At 42.3% G+C, this 18353-nt stretch overlaps 1 protein-coding gene across 1 annotated transcript; it reads right to left on the bottom strand.

Moving 5' to 3' along the window:
- Positions 1–4797: 4797 nt before the first annotated feature.
- On the bottom strand, positions 4798–18294 carry abcd3a (ATP-binding cassette, sub-family D (ALD), member 3a). The gene is made up of 23 exons (XM_056299326.1): positions 18180–18294; positions 15878–15914; positions 15626–15724; positions 14760–14848; positions 12554–12623; positions 11804–11901; positions 11410–11533; positions 10834–10890; positions 10600–10742; positions 10416–10485; positions 10256–10325; positions 9989–10086; positions 9590–9681; positions 9042–9133; positions 8881–8953; positions 8724–8787; positions 8435–8512; positions 8275–8340; positions 7527–7616; positions 7212–7331; positions 6891–6995; positions 6407–6463; positions 4798–6100 (listed from the first exon to the last, which is right to left on the bottom strand). The coding sequence occupies exons 1-23, from the start codon at positions 18287–18289 to the stop codon at positions 6023–6025; spliced, it is 1980 nt and encodes a 659-aa protein (XP_056155301.1). The 5' UTR covers positions 18290–18294; the 3' UTR covers positions 4798–6022.
- Positions 18295–18353: the final 59 nt, after the last annotated feature.

Here is an 18353-nt window from a genome sequence, read left to right as displayed (position 1 = left end):
GGCACCCAGGGGGCATCCTAATCAGATGCCCAAACCACCTCAACTGGCTCCTTTTGACGCGAAGGAGTAGCGGCTCTACTCCGAGCTCCCTCCGGATGTCCGAGCTCCTCACCCTATCTCTAAGGCCGAGCCCAGACCCCCTAAGGAGGAAACTCGTTTCAGCCGCTTGTATCCCCGATCTCACCCTTTTAGTCACTACTCAAAGCTCATGACCATAAGTGAGGGTTGGAATGAAGATAGACTGGTAAATTGAGAGCTTTGCCTTCAGGCTCAGCTCCCTTTTCACCACAATAGTCCAGTACAATGTCCGCATTACTGCTGATGCTGCACCAATCCGCCTGTCAATCTCCCACTCCATCCTACCCTCACTTGTGGACAAGACCCAGAGATACTTGAACTCCTTCAGTTGAGGCAACAACTCATCCCCAACCCGGAAGGAGCAATCCACAGTTTTCTGGTAGAGAACCGTGGCATCAGACTTGGAGGTGCTGACTCTTACCCCGGCCATTTCATACTCAGCTGCAAACCGCCTGTGTTCGCTGGAGGTTGCATTCTGATGAAGCCAACAAAACCACATCATCTGTGAAGAGCAAAGAGGCAATTCTGAGTTTCCCAAAATGGACACACTCCTCACCTTGGTTGCGCCTCGAGACCCTGTCCAGGAATATTACAAACAGAATCGGAGACAAGGGAACACACTTTCGGCGGAGTCTGACACCCACCGAAAGTGTGTTTGTCTTTGTGCCGAGAATGCTGGCACAGCTCTCACTTTGGTTATACAAGCACCGGATGGCTTGTAGCAACTACTCTGGTATCCCATACTCCCGCAGTATCCCCCAGAGTGCCTCAGGGTACACAATCATAAGCCTTTTCCAAGTCCACAAAACACATGTAGGCTGGCTGGTCAAACTTCCATGCCACCCTCAGCACTTCCCCAAGCGTAAAGAGTTGGTCCGTTGTTCCATGGCTAGAGCAGAATCCACATTGTACCTCCTGGATCTGAGGTTCGACAATCGGTCGGAGCCTCCTTTCCAGCACCCTAGAGTAGACTTTCCCAGGGAGGCTGAGCAGTGTTATGCCCTGATAATTGGAGCACACCCTCCGGTCCCTTTTTGAAATATGGGAACCACCACCCCAGTCTGCCATTCCACAAGTACTTTTCCTGACCTCCACGCAACACTGAAGAGGCGTGTCAGCCAAAACAGCCCAACAATGTCCACAGCCTTCAGCATCTCAGGGTGAATCTCATCCACACCCAGCGCCTTGCCACCAAGGAGCTTCTTAATTACCTCAGAGACCTCTGCCAGGGATATGGGTTGGGCTTCCCCCAAGTCTTCAGACTCTACCTCCTCCCCTGAAGACGTGTTAGCTGGGTTCAAGAGCTCCTCAAAGTGTTCTTTCAACCACTCGACAACATCCCCAGTCCGGGTCAACAGTTCCCCTCCCTGGCTGAACACAGCCTGAGTCAAGCCCTGCTTCCCCTTCCTGAGTCGCCGGATGGTTTGCCAGAACTTCCTTGAGGCCAACTGAAAGTCCTCCTCCATAGTGTTGCCAAACTCCTCCCACATCTGAGGTTTTGCTTCCACGACCACCGAAGCCACAGCCCTCTGGCCTCCCGGTACCTGTCTCCTGCTTCAGGAAACCCCAGGGCCAACCAAGCCCGAAAGCCCTCCTTCTTCAGCCTGACGACTTCCCTCACCGCTAGTGTCCACCAGCGGGTTCTTAGGTTGCCACCTCAACAGGTACTGATGACCTTATGACCACAGCTCCTGCCTGTCGCATCTGCTATAGAGGCTTTGAACATGGCCCACTCAGACTCCATGTCCCCAGCCTCCCTCGGGATACACGAGAACTTCTTCCGGAGGTAGGAGTTGAAGACCTCATGGACAGGGGCCTCCGCCAAACATTCTCAGTTCACCCTCACTGCACATTTGGGTTTGCCAGGTCCGTCCAGCTGCCTTCCCCACCATCTGATCCAACTCACCATCAGGTGGTGATCAGTTGAGAGCTCTACTCCTCTCTTCACACAAGTGTCCAAAACATACAGCCGCAGATCTGATGATACGACCACAAAGTCTATCATCGATCTTCAGCCTGAGGTATTATGGTATCATGTACACTTATGAACTACCTTATGTTTGAACATGTTGTTTGTTATGGCCAATCCATGACTCGCACACAAGTCCAATAACAAGGCACCACTTGGGTTTCGATCGGGGACGCCGTTCCTCCTAGTCTTATCATTATCGGTAAAATATTGAGGGCAGCTTGGGCTTCTAGAACCATTTCTAATAATACTATTAAACACGTTCTATATACCTTTGGTGTTGTTTTTATTGGTCTCTAACTCCCTATTATAGTATTCCTTCTTGCATATCCTCATAATGTTAGCTTGTTTTTGTATTTTATTTCTCCTTCAATGGATCTGCGCTTTATGAATTCTTCAGGTTTGATAAGTAAGGCAGATAAGTCATTTCCAGAATAGATCAGTTACCATGCTTATGTAAATACATTGGAAGATATCTTTTTGTATTAGATGGAATGGGTTGTATTGAGAATAAATTAAGACTTTTCAGAATGACTAGCACCAGCAAGGTTCTAAACGAAGGGCTCGTTTCATTTATTTTTCATCTGTGGGATGCACTGGAGAAAGCCACTGGAGTGGAGATATTCCTCAGCTGGTCATGGTTTCTCACCACCCGGTATCATTGGATGTTTAGAGGAGAGAAGATGCTCTCAAATGCATGCTGTCATAAGTAACCCTGTTTACTGATAGTAACAGCAGGTGGCAAGAGGACGCAAGACTACAATGCTTTTGCTCTATTTTTTTGTTTTTTTTTTGTTAAAGGTCACAACTTTATTAATTTGACTTATAGGGACTAATGCACTGGGATTCCAAGCTTATATTATAACACACATCCAGGGTCAGTTTTCTAACACAAGGGGGCAAAATGTTCCTCTCTTCTTGCATCATGAATTGGCCTTTAGGGGTAATTAGCTGCAGAACTACCTTGCCACATCAGAGCCTGTCTGACTGCCAGGGTTGCATCACCACCACTGAACAGTTCACATTGTTGAAGCCTTTCATTTCTACCTTGCACAAAAAGTGAATTGACTTTGTTGAGTGTCATGTTCCCCCCAAATCTTTATAACTCTGATCTGATAAGAAGTGGTCACTACATCTAAAATGTGCCCCACGACTTCTTGCTGTGTTCCCTGTGTGAATGTGAACTAGCCTTGAAGCGGAGGCTGTCCATGTCATTCGCCCTGCTGTAACAGAAGTGGTTCCCAAGGCCGAGGACAAAGTCTAATCCTGTAGTTTCGCCGAGCCAATCAGCCCCTGCAGAAATGGCCTGTTGTCGAAGTGTGTGATAGGAAGGTGATACCTCACCAGTCCAGCACAGCAAGAAAAAAAAACACACGGATGCAATGTTTAGAAAAACACACGCACACACACGAGACTCTTTTCACTTCTGAATTGTTTCCTCTCAAAGACTGTTATGTGACTTGGAAAAAATATTCATTACAAATAACTGTATGCAGGTTATACGGGAGTATAGCTAGCAAATATCTCAAATATTAACTTTGAGAAGAAAATTTGTCATCTGTGGACACCAGGACAGTATCTTATTGTGGATACGCTACATGACTTGGCAGCGGCATTGCAAACCGCACCAACTTCCTCATGACTGAAACTGTTGCAAGGAAATAATAGTGTCAAATATTTTTCCTTTTCTCTTTGAATGCTGTTGATAGTGAAAGCGTCGAAAATGTGGACATGTAACTTTTGCATGTTAAGTGCAGCAAGTTATACAAAGACTATTTTCTAGTCAAACGTCATTTTTATATTTAAGGATGACTCAACTTAGTGTCAGTTACAACATGGCAGAGGCTTAAACAAACCATTCCTCATTTGCTTCATCCTGTAATACAAACGTCTCAGCACACAATACAAATAATGATTTTGTGCTGCATCCTATACAGAGATGCACTGAAGGGCCTCGAGATATTTTCAGTTGTACCTGTTCAAATCTCTTTACACTTCCTTTTGAATAATTCAAATGTGAAGCCCGAAAAACATACGATGCAAAACGTTAATAGTTATCTCTGAGAATAACTACCTCAAAACTAAGTATCATACACAAAATGTCAAGGTGTTGAACTTTTGAGCATGACTGCATTTTAATTTACGCTAAATAAAATCACAAGTACGAGAACCGTCGGTGTCAATAGTGACTACAGATGTATGTCAGCCCACTTAAATTAGAAATGACTTGTGTTATGTGTGGGTCCTTATTCGTTCAAATCAGAGCGACCACCACATTTGATCTAGAACAAAATGTTGATTTCCGGTATATGCTTTTAGTATACATTCATTTGCCTGTATATAAATGATGGGAGGAAAAACAAGATGATGCAAGCACAACTGGATAAGAGGAAAGAAAAACCCAGCCGTCATACTAACAGTACTCACTAAACAGAAGGCAGCAGTGACTTTTTACCCAGTACAGCGATGACACAGGCCTGGACAGGACAGCGGGCAAAGGTCTCTGTTCTGCAGCTGGTTTTAATTACAAGTCTCAATTTCTAGTCTTCTGGCTAACAAACTGCAGGCAGTTGGCATTGCTTACCCAACTATTGAAACTAAACAAAGACACAACAATGTAATTATGCAAAAGGCTTTAGATGGAGATGAGAACAGACCGACTTTGTGGTCAGTTGTCACAACAGCAAATAAGGATTTAAGAAGTCAAACAATCTTTACCAAGTGACCCTGAGCCCAAATTCCCAAGTAATAATCATTTTGACCTCGGCAACAACTCAAATTTGAATATTTACAAATTCCCCCCTGGGCAAGTGCTTCAAGAAAACATGTCCACCTTTTAAGGAAAATTAATTACAGTTTATTGCAAGTTCATGCACTTTTTCAACGAGTTTCATCTTTAATACAATTATCATCCATATAAAACCATAAGTTCTACAGAGGTTGCTTCTTCATATTTTGGAGAAGAAAAAAAAAAAAGAGGACTTAGAATAGTGTTATATTACAATGACAAACTGAAAGGACAGGAGGCAACTTTTGAGTGGTGAGGAAGAGGAGGAAGGAAAGGCTTCTGGTATTGTCCTTAATTCATGTGTGACTATGCTTAACTGAGAACGGCCCCTATTGCACTTTCACTGTACCACCTGTCCTTGTACCTTAATAAAGTTTTTTCCCCCCACATAATTCATTCCAGTTCCAGAAAAAACTCACCTTAATCACCCAAGTAACATATATATTAGAATTCAAACAGAATTAGACAACAGATTTTTTTTTTTTAAAAGGTTATGAATGTCAGTGCTCTAATTTGCAATTTGACCAAGGAGTTTAAAGATGGACTGTTTGGGACCATCTAATTTATGGTCTTCAGATACTTAACATCAAATAGCTCTGTCTGGGGTTTGGCTCTGAACAGGTCATTGACTTCCAGAGGATCACGTGTGCTCTGTGACACACTGGTACACACTTCCTTCTCCTATTACTTAAGATGGAACGCTCACTGAAGACGACAGAGACACCAACAGGAACAACATTTTTTCGGCATCCGGGCATCTACGTATCATCATTTTGGACTTGCATATATTTCAGTATTGTCCTGTGATGGACACTAAGCTTCCTAGCATAGCTGCTGTTCTGAGGTCAAGAACCGGATAAAGTCATCAAGTCATCTATCTAACCATTATGACACATAATGTAGTTGTAGGCATGTGGTGCTAACAATCTACTTAAATGTGCACCTTCTCTAGAGTCTTTACTAGTTTAGGCCGACGCAGTGCAATTCATGGGCTGTGGATTACAAGTTATTTACAATCAACTTGGACAAATAAATCATTAATCTAGATGAAAACGGATTTTTAAATAACATCTTGAACAAAGTTATATTTGATTAAAAACAGACTTGCTCAGATGTTAGTTTTATATGCAGGGAATTAACAGACTTGCTTTTTAGGAGCAGGTGTGAATATGGGCACCATTGACAATTTAGGAGCCAAACTCGACCGTTTCTTCAGTGATGGGTTTGAACTCGTAGTTCCCTCTCCCATCCATGTGGAGGTAGTACTGCAAGACGGACAGAGAATACGCTGAGGTTAGTAATGGATGGTCTCAATAACAAGAAAACTCTCCTTTTAACTGTCAACAGATCTGAAAGGACTCGGCTCTGCAGCCACGCTGAGATGCAGAGACATACAAACGCCATACAAAGTGGTCACATGACCAACACAACACTACCAAAGAGAGGCAACACCATTAACTTACAATGACTAAAAAGTAAATCAAACAAAGTAAATACAGTATCCTGAAATAAATTTCCCTTAGTACAATCTTGTGGTATGTGCATCTACAGAAAACAGCACTTTCTCTCACCTCGTGGTGTTTCCACAATGACTTTCTGTGAGACACGGTGAACAGGGTGATTCCAACCTGTTGACCAAAGAACGTGGACATCATTAGCTACTGATGTTTGACTAATTGAAAAGGATGGGACTTTGCTTGTCCACACCTCATAAATCCAAACTCGCTGGTTTTCTTTGTTGATGATTTTTTTTAACCCAGATTAAATTAATAATTCAGGTTTAGGACAGGTAATCCAATATATTTTCATCAACACAGAATGGCAGCAATTGCAAAATTCTTCAACATTTTGATAAGGGGAAGGTTTAGTGTAACATTCTACTTCACATTATGACGTACTGCTTCCCAGTATGTTTCCCTGTTAATACGGGTGAGGCTTTGTGCTTAGATCAGATGTAGGACAAGGATTTCTCTGTCTAGGAATAAAGGTAAACCACATTTGTAAAAGATGGGTAGATAGAATAGACATGAGAGTTTGTCTGGGCTTTAATCCTACCGTCCGGCAGTGGCTGTAGATGTAGTCCTCTACGTCCACACTCACTGCGCTGGTGCACTCATCTAGAATGGCAAACTGGGGCTTGTGGTAGAACAGCCTGGCCATCTACACACACACACACACACACAACACATTACCATTTGTCACACACACACACACACACACACACACAGATTACTATGGCTTTTACTGTGTGAGAGACAAAAGTCTAGTTATATATTGATGAATTCAAGGTTTCGTGCAGGAAACTGCAGACTAGGAATGAATAAACTTAAAAACCTATAAGACAAAAAAAGAGAATAGTGAATGATGAGTTCTTACAGCCATCCTCTGCTTCTCCCCTCCACTGAGGACATCCATCCAGTCTTGGATGATGTCCCAGCTGCCTTCTCTGTCCAGGATATGACCTAGCTGGACGTTGTCCAGGTACTCCTTCAGCACCTGAACTTGCACATATGCATACACACACATACAAACAAACAGATGAGAGAGAGAGAGAGAGAGAGAGAGAGAGAGAGAGAGAGAGAGAGAGAGAGAGAGAGAGAGAGAGCGCAAGAAAGAGAGAAATGTGAGAAGGTAGCTTCCAGATGATGATGATGATGATTTGAATGGGTCTGTGTATGCATGACATCGCACCTGATCAGAGATGGACTTTTTCTTTTGATCCTCGTGGGTGTCTGGGTAGATGACCTGATCTCTCAGGGAGCCCAAGGTCATGTAGGGCCTCTGGACACGCATACACAAAGCAACAACATATACATCACAAAAATCAGTAACATAACAGTACGAAAATGGATTCTCAAGACCTTTGTCAAGCCATAGATAGCCCTACATTACTGGTAGCAGGCAATAGTACGTTGCACTGCAAATTAAAAGTGCCCTTTATGCTGATAAGCTACTCTGGACATGTTGACTATTCTGACAGAGATCTGCTACACATGGTGGCTGATCTAAGTAATCAGAAAGAGTGGATGACACATTTTTACTATGTAAATTACCAAAGACTTCGAGGGCGCTGGTGCTGAGGAACCATTGTGTCAAGATTTAGGGTACAGTCACACATGCGCGAAATTAACAGTGGTGAACATTCACTTCCATTATATGCAGGCGAAGGGGCGAATAAAACATTCGCTCCCGGTGGCGAAAGAAATTCGCATCTTCGCTTCGTGTGGAGTTCACTTTCTTAAACTTTGACCAGCGAAACCGCAGCCTAAATCAATAGCAAAGAAGTGTGGGTGGTTGACCCCACGTGGCGTCACAGCCTGCACTACCCACATTCAGCATGACAAGATACGAATTTCGTCTCGGCAGGCAACGGTCATTCGCGCATCGGTCACTGTAGTCTAACCAAGTTCACAGAAGAAAAACAAAGAGGAGTTTTTACCTGGGGAACATAGAAGAGCTTCCCTCTTTCAGGTTTGGTCAGCTGGCCTCCAAACAAAGGCCAGAGCTAAAAACAAATACAAACAACCCCCCATGTACATTACCCATCATAGATTACACTGCGGCTATTCTTTTTTTCTCCTGAATGACAAAATGCCCACCTCGCCAAGGACTCTGAAGAGAGAGCTCTTTCCACAGCCATTGGGTCCACACACTAAAACATTGGTGCCAGACCTCACCTTCAGGTAGAGAAAAATAATCAGGAAATACCAGTAACAAATACTAAGCTTTACCCAAATGAACAGTTTCAAACTGCAGACTCCAGCAGGACACAGCTGATTGAATTCTGTGACACTTATAACCATGACTCACATTTCTGGGTATATTTTCCATGACCTTGGAGGTTGCCCAAGACCACCATGACCCTGTTTCTTTCTTTTTGTTTCTTACCTCAAATGTTAGGTCTCTGATGAGTACGTCTCCATTGGGTGTTGCCAGAGGGGTGTGTTCAAACCTGCAAAATGCAGAACTTGATGAGCTGGGCAAAAAAAATAACATTTTATGTGAGAGGTTAAGTATCCATGTGCTAGGGTCATGTGAACCTTACTTGATGATGTTATCTGTATTAATGATACGGCCACTTCCAGGTACCAACGACATTTTCTCCAGCACATCAGATTCTACGGTGAATCACATCTTTCAATACTGGGCTACAAGTCCAGTCAGTTAAAATGACAGGTTTCTTTGAAATTCGAGGACCACCCTTACCCTTCTCCTGCTGCGTCACCATGGTGCGTTCGTATTTGCCCGTGTTGAGATCCTTCAGTACCTTCATCAGCTCAGTAATGCGAGTGGTGAATCTGGGGGGGCATGTTCACACGTCATCTATGATGCTAGGCCAATATTTTTTCATTAAAAATGTGAACACGACAATTTATTACAAATTGCATCTTCTTCATCATTTCTTTTTTCATCTGGTCCTTCAAAGTTTTATTCTCAGTGCTTTTCATCCACAATCATGTGGGTACAGGAAGCCAATTAGCTTCAGGACAAACTAGCAGAGGAACAAATAGTGAAACCAAAGCAACTATCCAGTTCAGCAAAGGTAGGGCTATTTCAGCAAATTGGGGCTGGGGTAGCTCAAAAACAGGGCAGACAAAGAAAAGCACTAACAGCTTAAAAATGCAAACATCATCTTCATGCTGAGGACAGCTGTACAGGCTAGGCATGATGGCTGTGACCACTATAAATACACATTTGAATACAGTTTCTCAAGCGCTGGCTGTTCTTCCAGCTCATCAGAGGTAAACACTCACCCTGAGAGGCGGGTCATCTCTCGGCCAGCCAGTACGATCCTGCCCAGAGCCTGAGACATCCTCAGAAGCATCCTGCCGCTCTGGTAGTAGTCCTACAGGTCAAACAGGTCACACCAGTCCAGTTAATATTGACGGCTTCTAGATTCAGAACATCTGCATCCCCAGGACTGCACTATTCTTGCGTTTAAACTTAATACAGGCCCAAATATTTTAGTGAAAAATTCACCAGAATGCATGCAGAATTACATGTGTGAGACTCAAATTTTCCTGGGAGAAACGTTTTTAAAAAAAAAAAAAAGTACAAATGTACAGTTATAAAATAAACCCACTGTACTTATGCTTCTGGACCTCAGTTAAAATTTGCCCTGGCTACAGCCCTGTGTGTGTGTCTGTACTGACCTCTAGCAGCTCAGCGTGTTTGCTGTGGAGGTGCCGGGGGTGGGACAGGTTTAAGAAGGGACGGCTGACCACAAGGTAGCCCACCACTGTGGCCAAGTCTGTAGAGGAGGGTAGACAAAGAGAAGAGATGGGGGTGGTTAATAAACATACCTAGCTTAATGTGCAACACTTTTAACGTTCACCTTTACCAATTAACATTTCAGATATGGCAACAAGATAGTGAAGATGCGATCAAGGTCATGTGGAGGGACTAATAAATCTGCTTACACTTGGCAATTATGCTGTCTATAAAGCCCATGGAGAAGCGGAAGAAGATGAAATTATGCAAGTGGTCAACCTGAGAACAAACAATCAACAAGTTAACATTTTGGAGAGGGTTAAAAAAAGGATGGAAAGCCTGGTGTTTTTTTAAAACAAATTTGCGAACCAGTTTCTTGAATGTGGTGTAAATGGTCTGTTTTTCCCTGACGTTCCCGTTGTAGAAGGCAATCTCCTCACTGCATCAAAAAGACAAAATACCCAAACGGTGGATATGAAGGAAAACATACACTTAATCATAAAATCTAAAAATGCAACTGGGATAACGTAGCATAGATGCAGACTGTGCTCACCTGTTGGTGATGAGGCGGGAGTTAACGTAGCGGTACTCGCCCTCATAGCGCTGCTCAGCGACAGTCATCTTCCCTATGGGTCGCCTCAGTCTGGTCAAGAACAGACCTGAGATCAGCAGATAGGTCATCATGCTGGCTGGGCCCTAGGGAGGTGGCGGGGGGGGCATGGTGACATCACTTCCTATTTAGCACTGATTGTGCCGATTTTCTATCTGGTTTCTGTAATCTGCTCACCTGGGCACCGATGGCACTTGTCAGCTTGAAGATGTACAGTCCAATATCCAGGAGAGGCTGCCAGCCATACAGGAAAGAAACTTTTAAAAACACTCTTTAAACAACATAACATTTCCATTCCTGAGGTTATTTGAGAAATCAATAAGGGCGGAACAGTTCACTAAATTTATAGTTTAGTATCTGTACTCAGCAGTTCTCAATACAGCAGGAAAACGTAACCATAACTGAACCAGATAGTATTCACTCAATTGTGTGCCCAGAACCAGAGGTATTTTAACAAATCATTTTTTTTTTACTTCTACTACTCCCTTTAAGTATCAGAGAGCTTCTTTGTTTTGTTGGAATAAAAATAACATGTGGCAAGTTCGAAAACAAATATGATGTATACGTTTTTGATGATCGACTTTTTGAAATTGTCCAGTTCCCTTTCTGTGATGCACCACGATGTCATTTAGAACGAAGATTTTTGTCGAGCTGCAAGATTCACTCAAGTTTTACAAATCACTCATCTACTGAATCCAAAAAGGTGAAAAAGCAATGGAGCATCCAGATTGGATGCTAGCAGAGCTCTTGTACCTTGCTGAGGTTGGAGTAGAGATCCACCACACTGTTGCAGAATTTCTCCACATCCTGGGTCAGCAGCTGGTCCGCATTAGCTATCCGGTTATCCAGGTTACCCATCTTGTAGTAAGTGTAACCTCTACAGAATCACAACTCAGAATAAGAACTCCAAAAAACACAACAAAAAGACAGACAAGGGTCCATGTTGCATCTCTCTATCTAATCTGATAACATATAAATCTTCCAAGGTTTTGGTCCCTGGAATAGGATCTTATCCAAAGAGGGTTTACAGGCTACATATACCGTCAGAGTTTTTGACACAAAAACTTGTCAGAAGGTATATTTTGCTCACTATATCCTAACAGCATTGTACTTGTGTGTTGGTATTGGTTCAGGTGGGAATGCTTGCCTGAGGTACTGGTCGTAGAGGTGCTTGGTGAGCCTCTCGCGGAACCTGAGCTTCAGCTCATTCAAACCCAGTTTCAGAAAGTTGTTGACCAAGGCTATCTGGAATAGGCCAGACACACACACACACACACACACACACACAAAATAAAGGTTAACACACACCACCAGCAGCTATTTATGCACGGTTGAATCAAGAGCAGATTTTCTAAAATAACAACTTGTGATTCTTTTCATGAAACCGTTTCTCTGGAAATTTTCACAGGCAGTTACAATGACGCCCCGTCCACCAATTCTTGTCAGATTAATAAAGATTTTAAAGATTTTACATTAACATGCAAGCTAAGATAATAAGATAACAGAAATCGCTGCACATTCATCTATCATGGTAGTCATAAACGGCCGTAAATTTGCATGCTGTTGAGGCATAGCTAATGTTAGCGCACTCATGCAAAAGTTATGTTTGCCAATGAATATATTAAGTAACCCAGTTAAATATAGTTACGCAAGGGACACCAGGAAATTAGTGGTTTTACAACACAAGGCAGAAATATAACATGTTAGGAAGCATACTGAGACAATATTAGACATATGTTCATATCAGGTCTCCTCTGTAGACTGATAGCAGTAAAAATTGTGGCTCTGTGGACATACGACTACTGACCTCTCGTAGAAATATCACTACAACTTAAAGTCCACACCTAAAGAGGGGGACGTAAATACGTACAGATAAAAAACAAAAAAATGAACTTACAAGTGGCATGAATTTGATAAAGCTGAACAAGAAGATCTTGAAATCTTTAGTCGAGCGACCGATAATTGCACTGCAAACCACAACACATGCACAAGGATGAACAAACATTGTCAGGGAGGGAAGTGGGACAGATAGTGAGGCAAGACAAACTTGTAGGTTCATTTTCCTTGTAGAGGAAATAATGCACTGGTTTAAAAAAAAGAGAGAGAAAATAATTAAATAAAAACACATACGGGACAAAATAAAAAGCAAACCTATTGCCCTAGGCTGGAGGGGAGTGATCTTGTGTTGTGAAATAAGCAGGGACCAGAGGAGTACCCACATAGCTGAATAGGGGAGTGCCACTCGATTTATGAATCAGAATGTTATTCTTATGGATCTGCAATGTCAAAACAGTGAACTGCATTCTGGAGTTGATCTGCTGCCAATAATTTGGACAAGTGGCTTCATGGACAGTGGCTTTATGGACACTAATAATGTTTGCCCTGTTTTTTTAGCATCTCAAAGAGCTATGAATACCTATTTTTTAGTGGATGCTGCTGCACTGTCCATGCTGGTCCAACTTGACCTCAACACTTCCTTTGATAATATACAAGATACTTTATGGGAATACAGACATTATTATTTGTTCATAACTAATAGCTCATAAAACCACTTCTCAGTTGGGTTTCTATGTCCGCTTTTGCTCTTCATCTACGTGCTCTCATTTAGCGTTCAATTTGGATGACGTTTCTCTTCATAGCTGTGCCAAAAACAAAGCAATTTTGCTTTTACGAGCCACTGGTACAACAAAATTAATAGAATGTCATATAGACAACTAAATGTTGATGGATCCATCAAAAGCCAATTCAACTTGATTATTTCTAACAGTCATGACAATTTGGGAAATATAGCAACTGACAAACAGGTGGCCAGAAATTTCGAGTTGTTTTTGCCTTACTGTCTGAACTACATTAATAAGAGCCAAACATTCCCTCTGTAATGAAGTAATTGCTATACTTTTTTTTTTTGTGGATTTCCCCCCCTTTTTCCTCCCCAATTGTGTCCGGCAAATTATCCCACTCTTCCGAGCCGTCCCGGTTGCTGCTCCACCCCCTCTGTAAAGCCGGGGAGGGCTACAGACTACCACGTGTCTCCTCTGATACATGTGGAGTCGCCAGCCGCTTCTTTTCACCTGACAGTGAGGAGTTTCGCCAGGGGGACATAGTGTGTGGGAGGATCACGCTATTCCCTTCAGCCCCCCCCCCCCAAACAGGCACCCCCACCGACCAGAGGAGGTGCTAGTGCAACGACCAGGACACATACCCACATCCGGCTTCCCACCCGCAGACACGGCCAAATGTGTCTGTAGGGACATCCGACTAAGCTGGAGGTAACACGGGGATTCGAACCGGCATCCCCGTGTTGGCAGGCAAAGGAATAGACCGCCACGCCACCCGGACACCTGACATTTCTGTACTTTTTTGACTTGAAAAAGCTATTTATGCCATTATTTTACTCTACATCAACTGAGCAGAAAATTGTTGAGCTGACAGTTACTGATGAGTCCTTTTTAAATGATTTCTTGTTTCCTTAAGGAAGAATGCTTACCAACACATACCAAATTATTCTTACACATAAGAATAACATTTCAAAACAATAATTCTGTGGTATTCCCCTAATATATTTTCCCATAAACGTATGCCACTTTTACGCAGTCTGCCACCTGAGGAGACTTAATGATGCATTGACATGGTTGCCTTAGCTGAATAACAGGGCCACGCTGGCCTTGAAAGCAACTATGACAAGGTAAAGTGTTCAGCAAAACGCCAAAAACACCACTAATGTTAAAGACCAAAACGTCAACGTTAATAGTTTATTTTCCACTTCTACGGTAGACATGTGAAAGACAGTTACCCCGGGTATGACAGCAATGTAGGAATAAAAGTGCGTCTTGAATAGATTGATATCTCTGCTTATAATACCGCTGTGGAGAACCAAAACAAAGTAATCAATATCTGCAAAGGCAATGAAACAGCATTGCAGGATGCATGTCCCCCACCCGCCTGTTAAAATCTAGACAGATAAAACAAAAAAAGCACATCAAATAAAGAGGTGTCATTGATTTATTTGTGTGGACCTGAACCTTTGCAGAGCTTGATGATATTACTCAGTTGGTTGGATGTGCCTGTACATGATAAGCTATTCTCCAAGAAGTGGGACTGACCTTTCAATCATGGTACCATTCTGGATCATCCATACGTCACAGTAGGTCCTGGCCACTAGCATGGCAGCAATGAAGAGAAGATAGCCTGTCTGTTGGGCGACAGCAAGCAGCAAAACTGATTAGCATTCTTTGTTGAGGACATAGTAGATTATCAAATATATGCTCGTGTTTCAAGGTCCCGGCCTTGACCTTTATGTTTGCTTTTAATTTTCCCTCTAACCAAAAGATAGAAACTGACCCTGTATTCATCAAAGAGGAAATGTTCCTTTGACATTGTCTAGTGGCGTGGTACTCAACCATGAACCATGGATAGTATGCAGGTTTTTCATTCCAGCCAAACTCCACAGAGTTCACTAACAAAATGTTGAGCATATTGAAACAGTTTCTTTGTCAAACGAGTGCCTGGTTTTACTGGTGAGGCTCTGATAAAATATAGAAATGATAAGCTTTGCATTTTCAAAATGACACAGTGAGAGACAGAGTGGTTTTCTGATGCTCTACAGATGTCTACAGAGATCTGCATGGCATTCTGATACCAAGTACTTCAAGGTTAATATCTGCAAGGAGAATTTATCTTGGATTTTTGTTAGGAGAGAAAATTATGTTCTACTGTTTATGCTTTGTGTCATCCTGGGACAAGTTACTGTCCAGGCTTGTCTGGCTATTGGAGAGGCTCCCCATGTGTCCATGACTTGTATAATGCAATAACAACAGTACTAGATGTTTTTTCAATGACCATAATTACTGCGGCAAGAACTTCAGTGTAAGACAAATTAAACAAGAAATTAAATGTTACTGTTAAAAAAAAAATTTTACTAAACATGGAACTGTACCATAAACAGCTGATAACAGTAATTATAGCCCACCTCCATGCAGAAAAACTGAGGCACCATGATCCGCAAAATGCGGAGGATTCTGAAGAGAAAGACTTTGTCCACAGCTGCCCGATCTTTTTTGCCATCTTTCTGTAGGAATAAAGCCAAAAAAAAGGTATATTACACATGCCTAATGCAACTCAGATTGTGCCAACATATCTAGTAATTATGACAGTTGCCAAGAAGAGAGTATTTAATAAATGTCCCAAAGAGCTTTTTTAAGAAAAAGTAAAATTTACTTACATCACTGTTCAGTGCTAGTTCTGAGCCTCCTTTTTTACTGAAATAAAAAGCAACATTTTAAGACCATACTGACACCAATGCAAAAAAAATCAATGTTATCAGAAAATTAGATACCATTTACAGAACTTTGCATTGCTGCAATAATACTAAGGATAGTTGTTGCAAGAACAATAATATTAGTAACATTAATTATAGTAATAAAAAAGATGGCTAATTCAACCTTTTCATGCAAAACAGCAGCAAAACGGTCACTGATACAGTCAGGTACATAGATATTTGGACATTTACAAAGTTATTGTTATTTTAGCTGTTTACTACAGCATATTACAGTCGAAATTAAATGAATATTAGCTCAAAGTGCAGACTTGCACCTTTAAACTTTAATCTTAGGGTATCTACATCTGAATCAGGTGAACGGTGAATTACAGCACCTTTTTTTTTACAGTGGCCAACCCTGATTTTATTCCCCCTCTTTTATCTTTTTATTTTATTATACATTTTTTTTCTTTTACTGTAAGTCTTTTATCTGTGAAGTGCTTCAAGATCTGTCTCCACAGATGAGAAGCACTATACAAACTCAATTTATTATTATTTATTTTTTATCAAGACTACACCAGAGTAAATGCAAAGGGTTTACCACAAAATGTAAACCATTGGTAAGCCTCAAAAACAGGAAGACCGGATAAGAGTTCGCCAAAAAACATCTAAAAAAACCTGTGCAGTTCTGGAACAACATCCTATGGACAGATGAAACAAAGATCAACTTGTACCAGAATGAGAGTAAGAGAATAGTATGAAGAAGGCAAGGAACTGCTCATGATCTGAAGCATACCACCTCATCTGTGAAGCACGGTGGAGGTAGTGCTATGGCGTGGGCATGTATGGCTGCCAGTGGAACTGGTTCCCTTGTATTTATCGATGATGTGACTGCTGACAAAAGAAGCGGGATGAAATCTGAAGTAGGGCTACATTATTGGCTCAGATTCAGCCTAATGCTTCAGAACTCATTGGGCGGCGCTTCACAGTGCAGATGGACTGACGAGATGCATAATGCGAAAACATCCCAAGACTTTTTTAAGGCAAAGAAGTGGAATGTTCTGCAATGGCAAAGTCAATCACCTAACCTGAATCCAATTGAGTATCCATTTCACTTTCTGAGGGCAAAATGCCCGAAGAACAAGCAGGAACTGAAGACAGCTGCAGTGAAGTCCTGGCAGAGCATCACCATGAAAGAAACCCAGTGTTTGGTGATGTCTGTGGGTTCCAGACGTCAGGCAGTCAATGACTGCAAAGGATTTGCAACCAAGTATTAAAAACGACAATTTAATTTATGATTATGTTAGTCTGTCTCCCCGGGGTCTCCCCGTGACCCTGAGAGCAGGATAAGCGGTTTTGGATAATGGATGGATAGTCTGTCCAATTAATTTTGAGCCCTTTTTGGGGGGCTATGTATAAAAATGGTTATAATTCTTACACAGGTCATACAATATTTTTGACAAAACCCTTAAGTTAAAGCGGAGAGTCTACATTTAAAGAACACCTTGATTGTTTCATTTCATGTCCATTGTGGTGGCAGACAGAGCCAAAATGGTGTCCAGATACTCATGGACCAGACTGTATGTCCTGATATTAAAAGGATCGATCAATACTGGATTTGCAGCTGTTCAAACGAGGCATCTTGCACATTTAGATAGCCAACAGCTACTCAACCGTGCCACTAGCAGCCGCACCACAAAGATCTCCATTGTTTGCAAGTAAAGGAGATTTCAGATTCACATAGTAAGTGGCCAAATTACATGCATGAGAACAGATACCAGAACTTTGTAGGACGCCCCACTGGGATCTCCCTCTGATCCATCAAACCATACATCCATCCACAAAACTTTATTTATATAACACTATTAAAATACAATGCAATGTACACTACACGAGGGGCAAGTGCACAGACAGAACAAGATAATGATAAAAGGAGAAAACAGACCAACAGAAAACATCTGGCCAAGCAGATGTTCTCAGTAGGTAGATGCCTCTCTCTCATCTGGGAGGGGGGGGGTTGAGATCCAGCCAACTGTGGGACTCGAATCTATGTTCTTCAACAAGGAGGGGATAAATGGTGTAAAGCCCCTGGTTCTGGTACTGTTGACCCAGTTCTGTTTACGCACCTAACAGACCCCACTGACACACCTGTTACAGCAGTTCTCAGGTGACCGGCGGTGACCGACCCTTCAGAGCCGTCGGCAGGTAACGTTAACGCGTTTTAAAAAAACGAATTAGCCCACTTCGACACTGATTAGAGACTTACCTGCGTAATTTGCTCGCCCGCCTTCTTTTTTTCAGGAGATATAAAACGAGGAGGACACCGCCGGCTATCGAAGAGTTTCTGGCAGTGAGAAATTTACTGACGGCCGCCATGTTACCGTCAGACCGGGGAGTGCTCGCTGGTCGGCGAGGTGCATTCTGGGAGTCCGGAAGGAGA

This window comes from Lampris incognitus, chromosome 19 (genome assembly GCF_029633865.1).
Source record: "Lampris incognitus isolate fLamInc1 chromosome 19, fLamInc1.hap2, whole genome shotgun sequence".
NCBI lineage: Eukaryota > Metazoa > Chordata > Actinopteri > Lampriformes > Lampridae > Lampris > Lampris incognitus.
Note: the sequence above shows the minus strand (reverse complement) of the source record. Positions and strands in the feature narration are given on the sequence as shown.

What these genes read in the sequence shown, in the direction of transcription:
- abcd3a (XM_056299326.1), bottom strand. Translation starts at nt 18,289, where the DNA reads ATGGCGGCCGTCAGTAAATTTCTCACTGCCAGAAACTCTTCGATAGCC. An exon ending in TTATCAAATTCATGCCACTT is followed by an intron (nt 11,902 to 12,553) that starts GTAAGTTCATTT and finishes GGCCTATTCCAG; the next exon opens with ATAGCCTTGGTCAACAACTT. An exon ending in GGGAGAAGCAGAGGATGGCT is followed by an intron (nt 6,996 to 7,211) that starts GTAAGAACTCAT and finishes GTGTGTGTGTAG; the next exon opens with ATGGCCAGGCTGTTCTACCA.